This window comes from Vespa crabro, chromosome 2 (genome assembly GCF_910589235.1).
Source record: "Vespa crabro chromosome 2, iyVesCrab1.2, whole genome shotgun sequence".
NCBI lineage: Eukaryota > Metazoa > Arthropoda > Insecta > Hymenoptera > Vespidae > Vespa > Vespa crabro.
In genome coordinates, this window is record NC_060956.1 from 17,091,787 (window position 1) to 17,107,868 (window position 16,082).

At 25.5% G+C, this 16,082-nt stretch overlaps 2 protein-coding genes across 3 annotated transcripts; both read left to right on the top strand.

The window, feature by feature from the left end:
- Positions 1-42: 42 nt before the first annotated feature.
- On the top strand, positions 43-13,873 carry LOC124421912 (DNA-dependent protein kinase catalytic subunit-like). Of its 2 annotated transcripts, none has more exons than XM_046957613.1 (16): positions 43-145; positions 859-997; positions 1,101-1,282; positions 1,382-1,553; positions 1,645-1,763; positions 1,829-2,221; positions 2,326-2,501; positions 2,617-2,870; positions 2,991-5,632; positions 5,707-5,862; positions 5,996-9,522; positions 9,596-10,124; positions 10,257-12,560; positions 12,648-13,344; positions 13,455-13,660; positions 13,732-13,873. In XM_046957613.1, exons 2-16 carry the CDS (start codon positions 871-873, stop codon positions 13,807-13,809), a joined length of 11,562 nt encoding a protein of 3,853 aa, XP_046813569.1. In that variant the 5' UTR covers positions 43-145; positions 859-870; the 3' UTR covers positions 13,810-13,873. The 2 variants fall into 2 exon arrangements, with proteins under 2 accessions (XP_046813569.1, XP_046813568.1); XM_046957612.1 differs by lacking the exon at positions 43-145 and adding an exon at positions 299-748.
- On the top strand, positions 13,869-15,958 carry LOC124421920 (cytochrome c oxidase assembly protein COX18, mitochondrial). Its single transcript, XM_046957629.1, has 6 exons — positions 13,869-14,610; positions 14,798-14,935; positions 15,029-15,176; positions 15,262-15,386; positions 15,473-15,583; positions 15,681-15,958. Exons 1-6 carry the CDS (start codon positions 14,023-14,025, stop codon positions 15,861-15,863), a joined length of 1,293 nt encoding a protein of 430 aa, XP_046813585.1. The 5' UTR covers positions 13,869-14,022; the 3' UTR covers positions 15,864-15,958.
- The last annotated feature ends 124 nt before the right edge of the window (positions 15,959-16,082 follow it).

Sequence of the window (16,082 nt, forward strand, 5' to 3'; positions counted from 1 at the left end):
TTGTTATGTCACGTGAAAAAGAGAATAACCAAACAAGCTTATCAATACAATAGATTCATGATAGAGGCAGCTTTTCCTCACTTATATTCGTAGTTCATATTTTGTCCATACATGTCGCTAAAATCAAATACGCTTTAAACAAAAGGTAGTGAATAGTTATAATTCAGTCATTTTATTATTATTATCATTAATATCGTCATTTAATTATTTATTATCGCCCAAATTAATATCATGATTAATTTCATTTATTAATTTATATATAAATGAATTTAAATATAAAATGAACTTAATGTTTTATTTCATATATCCATTCATATTGATATCTTTATTGATATTTATCGATAGTATACTATCGATAGAATGAAAATAGCTGTCTGACTTTTGCATCATTCTATATATGCGCAGACATATTTAAAATTTTATATCTTATCGTCAAATGGAGAATTTGTCTTTTGAACTTATATTCTTTGTAAATATTTTTCTAGGTTGATTTTCTGTTTAAAAAGATAGAATTATTATAGAATTTGTAATAGTTTTAGAAATATTATTTGTTATGCAGTATATGTGTCAATCAAAATAATGTTATTAGACATATAATATTGTAAATAGGTTATGTTTATATTTTCTATCGCTATCAACAGTTATGTGACAGCACTTATGGAACATTAAAAAATCTATTGCTTTGTAATCTGAGGCAGTTTATAAATCATCGTCTCATTATGTAAATTAATTACAATTACATTTCGAGGTGTTATTATAATATTTATTATATACATACAAAATTGCTAAAAATCTTATAACCTATTTATATGGTATAAAATGATATAGTACTCTATGCACATAATTTTGATAATTTAGTGGATTCTAAATATGGAGTCGTTTACGTCGTTTATGGACATTTTTAGAAGATGTGTACAAGAAAACAATACTGATGATCTAGTAGATTTTTTAAAGGATAGTCGTAAATACTTCCAAAGTTTAACGAAAGAAGAGAGCAGTGAGTGTTCAGATATATATATATATATATAGAAATATTAAGTATATATATAGAAATATTAACATATCTAAAATTTATTTAAATCACAAATTTTTTTCCACAGAACAAGCATTATTGAATCTTTTTAATAGCGATAGTGGATTGCTCTCTTTTCTCAAGAATGAACTTGATAGGCCAGTATCACGACAAAATTTTGATAAAGTGGTTAAAGAAGTTTTTCTAATAATTGAATTTATTATAGAAAATTTTCATATGATATTTCATCAGTATATTCTACCAATTAAAGTAAGAATACAACTTGATATGTGTAAAATAATGGATATCTTATATATTGTAAGTTCATCATTTAAAGTAAAGTTTTTGTGATTTATTTATTTTATTTAGGCTATTTGTCAATTGGCGCTTATTATGCATTGTCCTGTAAATATCAAAAAGGCTGCTTGTAGTACTTTGAACAAATTAATAAAAACATTTGAAGAAAATAAGTTAAATTTAGATGAAACAATCGAAGAGTTTATGTCTAAATTTAATGAAAAATATAAACTCAATTTCATTGGTATGTCATTTAATAACATGTTGAAAACAATAGTAATCCTTATTTAACATAACATATAAACATTTCTTGAAAGCATGTACTTTTATTACAGAAAGAAGTTTCATCTTCTCTGTTTTTGGAACAATTGCACAATATCATCCACAAATTTCAAAATTGCAGAGATATAAAAATAATATTTTTATATTATTGTTTAATGATTTTAAAAACCAGGTATAATGCATTATTACTTGAATATTCTACATGTACATGTAATAATAATATTTTTATCTTTATAGTATAATCCGTCATTAAAGAATCAACGTAATGAGATTCAAATTTATTTGGAAGTTCTTACTAATATCTTAAATAATCTTTGTGAAACTGAGGAAATAGATTCAGAATATTATGCAGAATTATATAAATGGATCAAATATCTTAGCATGCCAAATGAAAATTCAGCAAAGAAGTATATTATGAGAGCAGCAATTATTTTGTTATCAAGACATATGAATTTATTTTCTACATTTGTATGCAATGATTATGAACATTGGCATATATTGTTTACTAATTTAACAAAAGAGAAAGATACAAATGGACAATGTGGGCAACAAGCCTTGAAAGCCTATTACAATAATTTTGAAATTATGTTAAGATCTAGTGATGAAGAAAAAAATAAAACAATGTTTCTGGTAATAAATTTTTACATACAATAAGAATATACTTCATTTTTAATATTTAATAATATGTATTTAAATAACATTTATATTTATATATATGTAATGTGAACTTTCAGTATTTTAAAAATCTTCTTAAAGAACAACTAATGGATCCTGCATTAGATCCAAATTCATTAAGACTTGTAGTATATGGATTTAGTAAATTGGCTGCTCCTTGTAAAAGATATTTTAGTAATGAAGTTAAAGATATGTATTTATTTATTGCTCGCTATGCAGTTCCTTTGTGTTTGAGGTATTTAGTTTTTATTATATTCTAACAACAAATATATCTATAAATATAGATATACATGTATTATCACTCTGTATATAATTATTAAAAATTGATATATTTCTTATTTGTACTTTAGAGAAAATGTGGAACATACACAATTTGAAAATATCAATGATTACCAAGAAGCATTATCAGAAATACTTCTTTACGTATCAGATGTGTCCATTGGGCAAATAAAACTTCTGATAAAAATTAGTGTTTTCTCTATTAAAAGATATCCTGATTTCTCTGGGATCCGTAAAACTTATGTAATTTCGTCTTTAATAAAAACTATAATTAATATAGCTTCTATAAATAAAATATTATTAGATGAATTTCTTTATAATATAAGTAAGTATATGTGTATGTATATATATATATATATATATATATATATATATATATATATATATGTTTTTAATTTAATTAATATAAAAATCTTCTATTTTAATATATTCTAATTTTATATAGTTCTTGATGGTATTGTGTGGACATGCTCACACACATTGCAGATTGATGCTGAATTGCAACGTGAGCTACATAATCTTTCAGAATGTCCAACTTGTTACAAGAATTATTTACCTTTGTGGACCGAATTGCTGAAACCAAATAGATACAAATATGGAAAAATATTAATAGCACAGCAAGTGTTTGATAAAATAATAAACGTCTATATTATGTTACTAACTAAAATAAATTTAAATACTAAGATAAAGGAAGATTGTATTCTTTCTGATGCAGCTTTGTCTCAAATTGCTGAAAATGAAACAGATTTCAGGATATTTCTTAATATGGTGGATCTTATGATTGATATAATTGACCAGATGGAACCGTTTCTGTTGAAAAATACAATACATAAATTTTTATATGAAATTATTAGAATGTCTTATAGATATCCTTTGATATCAGGATTTTACAAATTAGTTCATGCAATCATAAAGAATTCTGAAATATTTTCTGCTCTGAATAATGAAGATGATAATGATACAGAAATACGAGAATTACTGCATAAATATTTGATAAATACTTTAGATCAAATAATTTCTTTTTCCAATGAGTTATTCACTGCTTGTCTTTATTTAATTATGTGTATGCCAATTACTTACGTTGCAAACGTATTGGATCGTACGATTCCTACATTCAAAATTGCTATTATGATGAGTTTGAATGACTTCGACCTTGCTTCTGTTATACTTGATACTTTAGAAAAATGGATATCTCATTTAAATCGAGAAGATACAAAAGATTTCTTATTAGAAATAATACCACATTTAGAATTATTTTTACAAAGCAAGGAAAGCTCTACTGAATTATTACAAGATATTATAAAGTCTGAAAGAAAAGTTATTAAACATATAACTCTAATTGATAATGACAACACATTGGAAAGTCTCCAAAGAAGAATCCTTTTATTCTTTGGCTCATTGGATTCTAATGTTTTATCAGATGTTGTATATAGAAGAGCTTTAAACACAGGATCAACTTGGGATAAGAAAGATTTACTGAAATGTACATTGCTTTTTCCAGATTTGAGTGTAGAGTTTCATTTTGATAAAATTTTTCCCAGATTGATAACATTAGCTCAAAGTTCTGGAGATAGACGCACAAAAGTAATTGCAAGTGAATTACTTCATAAAATGGTTTCATTTATTCTTGGTAAAACAAAACAACATTTAAGATTAGAAGATATAGATCGTTTTGCTACTTTATATGAAGCATTATTTCCAGTATTACTTGACCTTAGTTGTGATTCTGATGAAGTTGTGTGGAAACTCTTTCAACCTCTAATGATACAATTGTCGCATTGGTTGAGTTCACAATTTATGTCCAATTCACTTGCAACCGATCTGTTTATAAATTCACTTTTTAATGGTCTATGTAATAATGGAAAGTCATCTGTCAGAGAATTTTCTGGCTTATGTTTAGCCGAATTTACAAATTGGTCTTTGAGACAATTATCAAAGATGAACGAACTCAATATTTATGTTAATAATATCATAACAAAAATTACTAATTTTGCAATACATCCTTCTAAGTGCAAACGTATAGCAGCAGCTACTGCTTTTAATCATCTTTATAGATTTATGCGTGAACATGAAGAAATAATTACAACATATTGGTTAGAGCTATTATATTGCTTTATTAAAAGTTTAGAAGAATGTAATGATATTTCAATTCATAATGCTCTTAACCATATCAATAAAGTCATACAAATTAAAGAAGATTTATTGAATGAAGATCATCCACAATGTAGAAAGCCATCTGCATTTACAGGAAGAACATTAACTGATGCAGTTAATTGGTTATTTACCCAATGTGGATCTTTGGATCCAAATTGCAGACAAAAGAGTATGGAATTGTTTGTTCAGATTTCTAAATGTCTTTTTATTTATAATTCACCAATAGAATTTATTGAATCTTATATTGAGAAAAATGGAATACAAGCAATTAATTGTATAATACTAAAAGATTTAAAATTAAAAGAAGAAAATGTTTCCTTTCAAAATATATTATTGCTTTTGAAAAGTTTGGATTGTTATATGTGGTTGATAAACAAAAAATTAATCGACATAAATTATTTATTCACTGATATAAATCCTGAGAAAGATGTTATTTTCGATTATATAAAAAATTTTATACACTTACTATTGAAAGTTAAGATACAAACAGAAGATGAAGTAGTAATTTCTAAAGAAGCTGAACAATTACAAACATTGCAATGCAAAATTATAATGACAATATTCGATTTTATTAAAATTCTTCTCAATTTAAATAGTAATATTATACCTGATTTTTTTCTCAATGAAGAACTATTTGAATTAATAGCTAAATGTGTAATATGTCCACAAGTATTAGGATTTGACATGAGAAATATTACAATAAAAGAACAATTACCATTATTATTGGAACATTTACTACAAGTACTTGTACAAAAAATGAATGAATCATTACAGTATTCTTTTAAAAAAAAAATAGAAAGTTATGTAATGAAACATTGTACTACTTTTTTGGCTTTACATAGAAATAATGATACAATATCTACAGAAATCAGGGAATATGTGAAAGGTCTTATTATATTAGAAAATTGTAATATTCTTTCTCAATTGTGTAAGGTCAGCATTGATATAAATATTATTTTATAATTGATAAAGCCATAACATATATTATCACTCATTGTTTATTGCAGGATCAAAAAACTTTCGAAAATTTAGAACATAATGTTGAATATATTTTTAACTCTTTGTCAAAAAAGGAAGCTGGAAGTTTGGTTTGTGTTAGTTTCCATTCACAAACAATAGAATATTTACAGAGTGTGATGGAATTGTTTCTTACAAATTGTAAGGTAAATAATTTCTTTATAATATGAGTACATAATTGTGATAAATAGGTATCTGTGATATTGTCTTAGAAATAGTATTATCATAATATTTTTAAAAAATATTTATTTTTTGTCTTAATTTAAAAATTTATTTCAGCCATCAATGACAAAAAAATTAATAAATTTAATTGGAAACAATGATATGTTATTTGGACTAGATTCTATAGAAATATCATATGGAGAATATTTTTTGAATACATTTAAAGATATCATTTTTGGATATATTTTAAAAGATATAGAAGAAACTATGACAATTCTTGAAAATCTATTACAAACAAATACATCTTTTGCATTAATTATGTTAGAAGAATTAATGCTATTTACACAGCATCACAAAAATAAATTTAAAGATAATATAGAACCTTTAGTAACTACAATCATAAAAAAATTCATTACTTTAAACAGAACTGTAAATAATATTGAGAGCAGAAAAGAGAAACTAATTAACATATATGGAATTTCTGTGCATTTATTGCATGATCCTATAAAGGTTGTGCATATGTCAGAATATTTTTATCAATGGATTCTAAAAGAATTCGCAACAGAAAAAATAGATATTGAATATAAGACTAAACTTCTAGAAAATTTCCTTGTGTGTTTAACAGATATGTCATCTACATATAAACCTGAATTAGTTACTATTCTGCACACATTAAGAAAAGATAGACTTTCGATATCGCAAAACATATTGTCTAAGCATAGTATAGATGCAATGAAAATTAAAAATTGTTTCTATATGCTATTAACTCTATTACCTATTACAAAATCGTTAATAGTTTTTGAAACTATAATTTTCTTTGCTGCAGGTGGTGGTGAATATTTGTTCACTGAAAAATTACAGGAGTGTATGAAAAAATATTTTAATACTATTCCTTGTAATTGTGTTTTAAAATCATTAGAAATGTGTTATAAATACTTTATGGATTTTAACAGTTTTGGAAATGATAGCTCCAGTAGATTTGACATTTTGCAAAAGTTTCTTTTACCAATATTTCAGTTTTGCAACATAACTGAAATTGAACAATTTTATGAGAACAATATTAAAGATATTTATACAATTATTACCAAAGATCTTATAGGTAATAATATAGATAAACAACAACTTATTATATCTACAATTGGATGTTATGAACTTGTTGCTATTATGTTTGCAAAAATAGATATACTAAAAATAACTGGTGTTGAAAGCAAAATTACAAGAAATGCTATTGATAACGTTAATACTGGTAAAGAACTTTTATTAGAATTATATAAAAGTACTATTCATGTGAGATCATTGAGAACAAATAATCCAGAACATAAGGAAATTATGAGATTATTGCAGTGTTCTGCATATAATTGTTCCATAGCAATTGTAAGTTTAAAAGATGAAGAAGAAGCATATATGAGTGTATTTGGTGAAAATAGAAGTAAAAATATGCTTATATGGGAAAATATTATCGATTTGGATAAGAAATACAATATTCAACAAACTATTGAACATTATTCTAAAAATCAAAAAAAGCTAATTAATATAAGAAACTTCGTGAACCAACAATTTAATAGGAATGAAAGGAATTATTCATACATTTATAGCTACAACATAGCTGAATCAACACTCAATGAAGATTTAAATGCTTATGATTTAAATGAAACTAATATTATTCGTAAATCTAATAATAGTAACAAAGAAGAAAGTATGAGCTTATTGTTTGAGTCTGATGATTTGAACGATCATGAATGTATGCCATCTATTTGTGGAGTGCTAATACATATGATATCTAAAGAAATTTACAATATTTCCGACAAAGATAATCTCTCATTGCCTAAATTATTAAAATGTTTCCATGATTCTATGTTAATTCAAGGCAATAATAATATCAGATTGTTTATGTTAAAAGTTATATTAAATACCTCACAGCTGTTTGAACATTATGCAAAATTTTTTCTTCTTCCAGTTATGGCTACTATTAATTCATATTTAAACACAAACAAGTTAAATTATATTATTACTGATGCTTTATTGACATTAATAGATTGGCATAAAGTTGCCATACCTAATGAAACTAAGGAGAAAGTATGCGCCCAAAAACTGTTTGAAGGACTTCTTCAAAAAGTACTAATATCTGACGATAAAAATACACCAAGAGCAATTTATAAACATAATGTTAATATTATTAGAATGATGGTTAAAGTTTGGCAGCCATGTTTAAAAGTTCCAACAAATTTAAATGAAATAATGATAAATGCACCTAAAGCAGCAATTCATCTGATATTAATATGTTTAGCTAACAATATGCATGCAGAAATTATTTGTAGAGATGATATTTTAGAATTTCTACAGAAAGTTGTTGAAAATTGGCAAACAGATGAAGAAATGATTTTACAAAGTTGTGAAGCTCTTGGAATAATATGTAAATTTTTTAAAAGTGATGTGAATAATTCTACTAAATTACATGACATTGCTGAAAAATTACGAATTTTTTTTCGACAGATGCAAATGAAATTTGAAAATAGACAAATTAGGTGTATTCAGGCTTTGTGTAAGAATTATCCAGATCTAGCCATAGAATATATTGAATTTATTACACTAAATATGTCCAGAGTTGATTCTATGGGAAAAGCTATTTGTCTAGAATTATTTTTGTTAACAATTCCACAACTTTCTAAAGAACAAATCATAAAGGAACTTAATTACATAAAGTTCCACGATATATTAAAAAACCGAATTGCACTTCGTGAAAAAATAGCACTTCAAATTATAAATGCATTAGTTCTTATATTAGAACCATTGGATCTATTGCCACTTGCTAAGTTGGTTTCTCCATATGTAAAGCATGATTTTTCAGAATATAGAGAGATAGTTTACAAAATCTTTATGAATATATATAATAGATATTTAAAAATTACTCCATATGATAATAATATAGAAGAGTTGATGTATGTAAGTAAACAAATTCTACTTGAAGGTTTATTGGATCCTGCTATAGAATTACAAACTAAGATATTAAATTTTTGGACAGAAGATAACAATTTAGCAAACAAAACAACAGATAGATTGTTAGAAATTTTGAACATATATTCACCCAATATAGAAGATGTTTTTCTACCATTTATATCACTTACAATGTTGCATCTTCTAACAAAGACAGTTCAGTATAAAAGTAAAATGTTCGATCCTTTAACTACATGTGTTTATAAAAATTATGAAATTGTTCCGTCATGGAAAATAAAAAATGTAGGATCTGTTGCACCATTATTTGCTTCTTCGTTGGCAAGTCAAATGACTCAAGTATTTACTCAAACAATATCTTCAATAGATAATTTTGATTATTTTTATACATCATCTCAAAATAGTAACATCAACATAAAGTTACATGCAACAGAAGATCCAAAATTTGAACCGACATATCTGGATGAAGATCGCGCCAACCAAATGTTTTTGAATGATATGGAATACGATAGGAATTTACAAACATCAAAGATTTTACAACCTGCTGATAATAAACGATCAGAAAGATTTGTAGCCAATCAATCTGTTATTATAGATTTTATAAAAAAGAAAGAAATAACAAAAAATTCACAACATGCTGAAATGATAAAAAAGGAAGCAATAAGACAAAGGAATAGTGTAAAGTTATGCAGGTAAGTATTTTTATATACATATACTAGAAACATTAAGAGTATTTCATTATAATTTTGTTTTACAAAATTGTAGGGAGTATAGATTAGGCGACTTTCCTGATATTGAAATTACTCTTTCCGATTTAACTGAATCATTGCAAAACTTAATCAAAAAGGATCAACTAATTTGTAAAGACATAACAGTTACTATGTTTAGTTCTTTTATAGAAGCTATTAAAAATCAACAGGATACAAATATCTTCAATGATATTATTTCAATCTTAAAGCAAATATTATGTAACTGTCAAGGAAGATCTCCCCTCATGGCTGCAGTGTTAGAAACAATGTTTACATGTCATATAATTGACTGTTCTCCTGACATTACAGCAAAGATTTCTAAGGCAAATAATTTTAATTCGATTGCTACACTTCTTTTAGAAGAAAATTTAATATATTATTTAGATGAAACACCACCACCTCAGAAAAGAATACATTTGATTGAGAATGAAATCAATGAGCAGACTAATAAATGGATACAATTAGCGAAACTTTATGAATCTATGAATGAAACTGACATTGTTTTAAGCATTTTTCGAGATAAAATTGATAATAAACATTTACAGGTATTGAATTATGTAATATACATATTACATACAAACAATAACAATTGTTTTATTTCTCAATATATTTCTTTTAATTTTAATGTTTATTATTATCATTATTATTATTTATGTAAAACCTAAATTTTATTCCAGGACTCATCTTTTGCACGAGTTACATCTGATTGGATAAGAGGAAAATCTGCATATGAAACTGTCTATACATTAGAAACAGGATTAATTAAAGAACATTGTCTCCAAGGTTTATTCGAATGCTTGAGTCATTTGTCAGATTGGGACGAAATTAATAAATATATAAAAGATAGATTGGATAAAAATTTTGAAAATATTTGGAATGATACATGGAAAAATTGGATGTTTCCATGGCTGTTTCAGGTGTATGTACACAAATCATTATTTTCAGATGAAAGTTTAGAGTTTAATGAATTTAAGGAAGTTTTAAACGTTTGGTTTGAAGATGAACAGAAATTAAGTTATATTAAACGTAATTTTGGAGAAGATATAGCTGTATTTTTTTTAAATGAAGAACGAACCGTTGCTCATGATTTTCTAAATGCTGCTCTTGATGAACTAAGAGAAGAGTGGATACATCTACATCCACTATCAGTTCAACTTAAAAAAAAGAAATTGGAAAAACTGCATGGAATCAGTGACATTGATCTATTTTTAAAATATTTGAAAGTCTCAGAAACTACTCAAGGTGCACAAGATTTACTAAGATTTTGGTCTAAGAATATTCCTTCAATACAAGATGACCTTCTCTTATGGAATAAACTGATCTTGTATAGAACAAACTTTATACCTCTGTATATAAAACATATAAAAAGTATAATGGAAACAGATACACAAAGTGATGAAGAATATAAGTATATTAATGAATTACAGAATATTTCTTATCAATTATCACTTGATATGATTAATATGTCTATAAGTCACAGAAATAAATCTATAGCAAGTGAACATTTTTCCTGTCTGAAGAAACAGATTGATTTCTGTTCACCACAAATTAAGCATAAATATATATTAACTGCAGCTAGACTTAAATACCTAAAAGGAGAAGATGAATCAGTTATTGACAAAAAATTATCTTATTATGTTTTTTCATGGAAATATTCACATAAAATATTATATCAAAATAATCTTGATATTTTGCTACATATTGCTACTAGACAACATATAAGTATGTTAGCTACAAGATTTGTACAGTTAAGTTATGAAAATGCACAATTTGCTGATATATTATTCAAAAATGACATAATCTTAAAAGAACTATGTGTCGAATTCAGCAATATTGAGAATATAAGAAATCTATTGGAATCTTATAGCTTTAATAAAATGAAAGAATGTTGTAGCATTGGAAATAAAAAAGATTGTTATTTTATTTTGTCAAAATATTGTTATGATCAACTTTGTAAATTTTCTAATAATATTAATTTTTTTAAAGAATTTGTTAATTCTACATTAAAAGCAATGAGCTATGGTTCAGTAGATGCAGCACATTATTTTCCTTGTTTATTGAAATATCAGTATTTGAATAATGATGAAGTTAAAGAGATTTTTATAAGTAATACTAGCGAAATTCAGTCTTGGCTATTTCTTAGATGGCAGGCACAATTATTTTCTCATCTAGGGACATCAATAGCAGATTTGATCATACCGATTATTGAAAGAATTATTCAAGATTATCCAAATGCTCTTATATACACACTTCGTTTAACAATACAAACGAATCCGAGTGTCATGAATGATTCACGAATGTATAAAATCAGGCAATTTCTGTACGATAATCGAGAATTAGAACAATTTCTTGAGGCAATGCAATATGTAGTTCAACCAGAATCATATTTGCAGTATTATCTCCATGAATGTATTAAAAATTTGTCCAAGGGTACAGCAACTGCAATTGATATGTTGTTGAAAAAAATTTATCCATCTTCAAGAAAAAACAGAAATGAACCAAGACCAGGAAATACTTATGGTATCTTTAAAAATAGTAAATTTAATTTAACACGACTTGAAACAATGAAAGACGAGAAAGAAATTCGTCAATATTTACAAATTATAAATGAAACTCTGAAACAATCTTTTAAAGCAAGGAAAATCAGTACATTATTGAAAGATTATAGTCCGTGGTTATGTGAGTTTAATGAAAGTCATTTAGAAGTACCAGGACAATATACAGGCTATAGAAAACCCATGCCACAATATCACACTAAGATTATGAAAATAGAACCAATTGTAAAAGTTATGGAATCATTACGTAAACCAGTTCGTATCACTATAGTAGGAGATGATGCAAAGGATTATATGTTCTTAAACAAATTTGGAGAAGATTTAAGACTGGATCAAAGATTACAACAAACTTTTTCAATCATAAATAAAACTTTGAATACAGACATAGCTTGTAAACAACGTCATTTATTTATTGATACTTATCAAGTATGTAGATTTATAATGTAATTTCATAAATAATTCATATATCACCTAAATTAAATAAAAATATAATTTATTGTATATTAATTGCAGGTAATTCCACTATCAACATCATTGGGACTTATACAATGGATTAAAAATACTAAACCATTACAAGATTTAATTTCTTTTACTATTCCTGAAAATAAACGTCTTCATTATGAAACCATTGAAACAGACTACACTGCATGGATTAAAAAGGCTGGATCTTCTGGAAAGTTAGCAGTACAATATAAAGAAGCAACTTTAAAATATGATGCTAATGCAGTTACTATACAAATGAATAAACTGATTGCTAAAACAGAATGGGATTTGTTGCGTAAAACATGTATAATACTATGTCCATCGCCGGAGAGTTTTATAACATTTAGACGAAATTTTATTACTAGTTATGCCACAATGTGTGCTGTACATTGGATTTTGGGTATTGGAGATCGTCATTTATCAAACATTTTAATTTCAATTGGATCAGGGAAATGTTTAGGTGTCGATTTTGATCAGGCTTTTGATGCTGGCATTGATTCAATGATACCTCAACTTATGCCATTTCGCTTGACACCTCAAATTCTTGGACTCTTAAAACCATTTACTGAAAAGGACCTCTTTGGAGCAACAATGATTCATGTTTTAAAAGCTTTGCAGTGTGATAAGAGTACTATTCTTGCATGTTTAGATGTTTTTATACATGAACCTTTAAATTGGACAGAAAGTGTTAATAAAGCATTGGAAAGAGTTGAAGAAGTGAATACAGGTAAATATAGAGAAGTATATAACGTTACATTTATACATTAACTTTCACATATATATATTTGTAATTATAAGTTATATATTTGTATATTAATTAATTTATGTAAATTATAGATGTGAAATGGCTACCACAGAAAAGAATAAGTATTGTGGAAAAAAAATTGAATGGCAATAAACCATCAATAATAACATTGGAACAATTGAAGGATCTCTATAGTGATCAATATTTTGATAGATATTATGTAATAGTTAATGGCAATGATGGTATTAAACGTATTCGTTTCAATATGAGAGATGATAAGTTAACAGCAGAAGAACAAGTAAAATTTATTTTTCATTATTAGTAATTGTTCCGTCAATATTGCATATATTTATGAATATATTTTCACAGGTTGAATGTTTATTAGATCAAGCGACAGATTTAAATATTTTGGGCCGTACCTTTGTTGGTTGGAAATCATGGCTATAAACCAATATAAATATTAGAAATAAATTTAATAAAATCTAATATAGTAATAGAATAAGATGCTTTATATATTGTTATGTATAAATTTTTTTAATATATTACCTTTCATTAAATAAACTTCATTAATATTTTATAAAGTATTATGTCATCTAACCTCAAAAAACATTACGAAAGTGCAAAAAAGTGTATTTAAAAAATATTAATATTTTCAGAAGAATGATAAGTTTTCGCCATTGTGTAATGCATATTACAAACTTACATAATAATATTTGTATATTTCGTAAAATTAATAATAAATCCTTTTATATTAGTTCATATTCCTCTTTTAAAAATTCATTAATTGATAACCATTTTAAGCCACTATTCGTTCATTCTACCGGTATTAACAATACAATATCAAAAGAATGTTCTAATCAGATTAATAATATATTGATAATTAATAGAACTAAACAAAATAGTATATATCAAAAACAATGTAAATTTATTTCCATGCATACATCTGTGCATAAAATCATAAATAAACGATCATCATATTTTGGAACAAATCCGCTTTTTGTCAAAAATGATTTTACACGAAATTGTAATGTAAGACAAATCTCAAGTTTTTTTGAAGGAGTGACTGATAGTTTTTATACAAATTATGTTAATTTAATATATATTATATCTGGAAGTACACCTGTGGAATTTACTCAAGATTCTTTAGTATGGTTACATACTTATACAGGTTTACCATGGTGGGCAACTATAATATTGGCAACTAGTTTACTACGATTAATCATTAGTTTACCATTATCAATATATCAGGTATTTAATTATGTACATTTCGTGTTATGTATTTATTTTTTAAATAAAAGTGCTCAAACTATATATTATTCAAGGTTCATTTGAAGTTACGTTATTATTTGGAATTAAATACAGTTATATCAAAATAGTTCTGATATGATATGATATTAATACAATCGTACTAATATATTTATATTATTATTTTTAGCAAAATATAACTGCTAAGCTAGAAAATTTACAACATGAAATGGTTGGTATTACTACAAATTTGAAAAGAAAAACTAAAGAGGACATGTTTAGACATGAATGGTCAGAAGAATATACAAGACGTATGTATAATCGTTCGGTATGTATTTTTATTGTTAATATGTTTCATTATTGCATAAATGTTCTAAATAATTCTTTATATTTAGTAAGATGATATAACTATTTACTGTAGGTAAGAAAAGCATGGAAGGACCTGATTGTTAGAGACAATTGTCATCCAGTAAAAAGTATACTTCTTTTATATTTAGAAGTTCCAATATTGATAGTATCAAGCTTTGCACTCAGAAACTTATGTTATATGTTTCCCAAATCTAATATTTGTAAGAGAGAATGATTTTTTACATAATTAATATTTTAAAATATTTCTATTAAATTTTTATCAAAAAGTTTCATTTATTGAAATAGATGCTTATGAGAATTATCTTGAACTCACGACGGGTGGTTTTGGTTGGATATTAAATCTGGCAGATATAGATCATTTTTTTATATTACCTGTATTGATTGGATTAATAAATTTAGCTAATATAGAGGTAAGATATTGATATACTATTAATAATTTTGTTTATCAATATATTTATTTTAAATTACATTTTACAATTACAATTGTTGCTTATAGGTTGCAATCATGTTTAGATTGAAGGAACCTACACGACTGCAGAAAGGTTTCTTTACTTTTTTTAGATTAATAGCACTTATAATAATACCTCTAGCACCATATATACCTTCTGTAAGTTATAAAGAAATAATTTTATTAGAATTATGTTTTTTAATTAATTCCTAATTCATCAAATAGATATATATTTAAAAATAATAATTTATTTCAGTCTCTGAGCTTATATTGGATAACGAACAGTGCTTTTAGTCTGTGTCAAAAATTTTTATTGATGTCACCAAAATTTCGCAGATTAACAAGAATTCCAGAAACTGATTCAGAATTATCACATCCATATAGTTATTTATATGAGAAGATTAAGAATAGAGCACAATTGATGAGAAGATTAAAATGATTGATACATAAAATAAATATTCTAAAGTTGTGAAGATAGTATTAAATATATATTAATTTAACATAAATATTAAATAAAAATACATGTAAAATGATTTCTAATTATATGCTGTTAATTTATCATTCGTACGATCTTTTTAATTTGTACTATATTCAAGGCAAGTATAATCACTTATATAAAAATATATATATTTACTGCACCTTTGATCTTAAGTGCGAT

Excerpts from the sequence above, each read along its gene's own strand:
- LOC124421920 (XM_046957629.1), top strand. The coding sequence starts at position 14,023 with ATGATAAGTTTTCGCCATTGTGTAATGCATATTACAAACTTACATAAT. Across the intron at positions 14,936-15,028 it reads GACGTATGTATAATCGTTCG|GTAAGAAAAGCATGGAAGGA; the intron begins GTATGTATTTTT and ends TATTTACTGTAG. Across the intron at positions 15,387-15,472 it reads TAAATTTAGCTAATATAGAG|GTTGCAATCATGTTTAGATT; the intron begins GTAAGATATTGA and ends TGTTGCTTATAG.
- LOC124421912 (XM_046957613.1), top strand. The coding sequence starts at position 871 with ATGGAGTCGTTTACGTCGTTTATGGACATTTTTAGAAGATGTGTACAA. Across the intron at positions 2,871-2,990 it reads TGAATTTCTTTATAATATAA|TTCTTGATGGTATTGTGTGG; the intron begins GTAAGTATATGT and ends AATTTTATATAG. Across the intron at positions 5,863-5,995 it reads TGTTTCTTACAAATTGTAAG|CCATCAATGACAAAAAAATT; the intron begins GTAAATAATTTC and ends AATTTATTTCAG.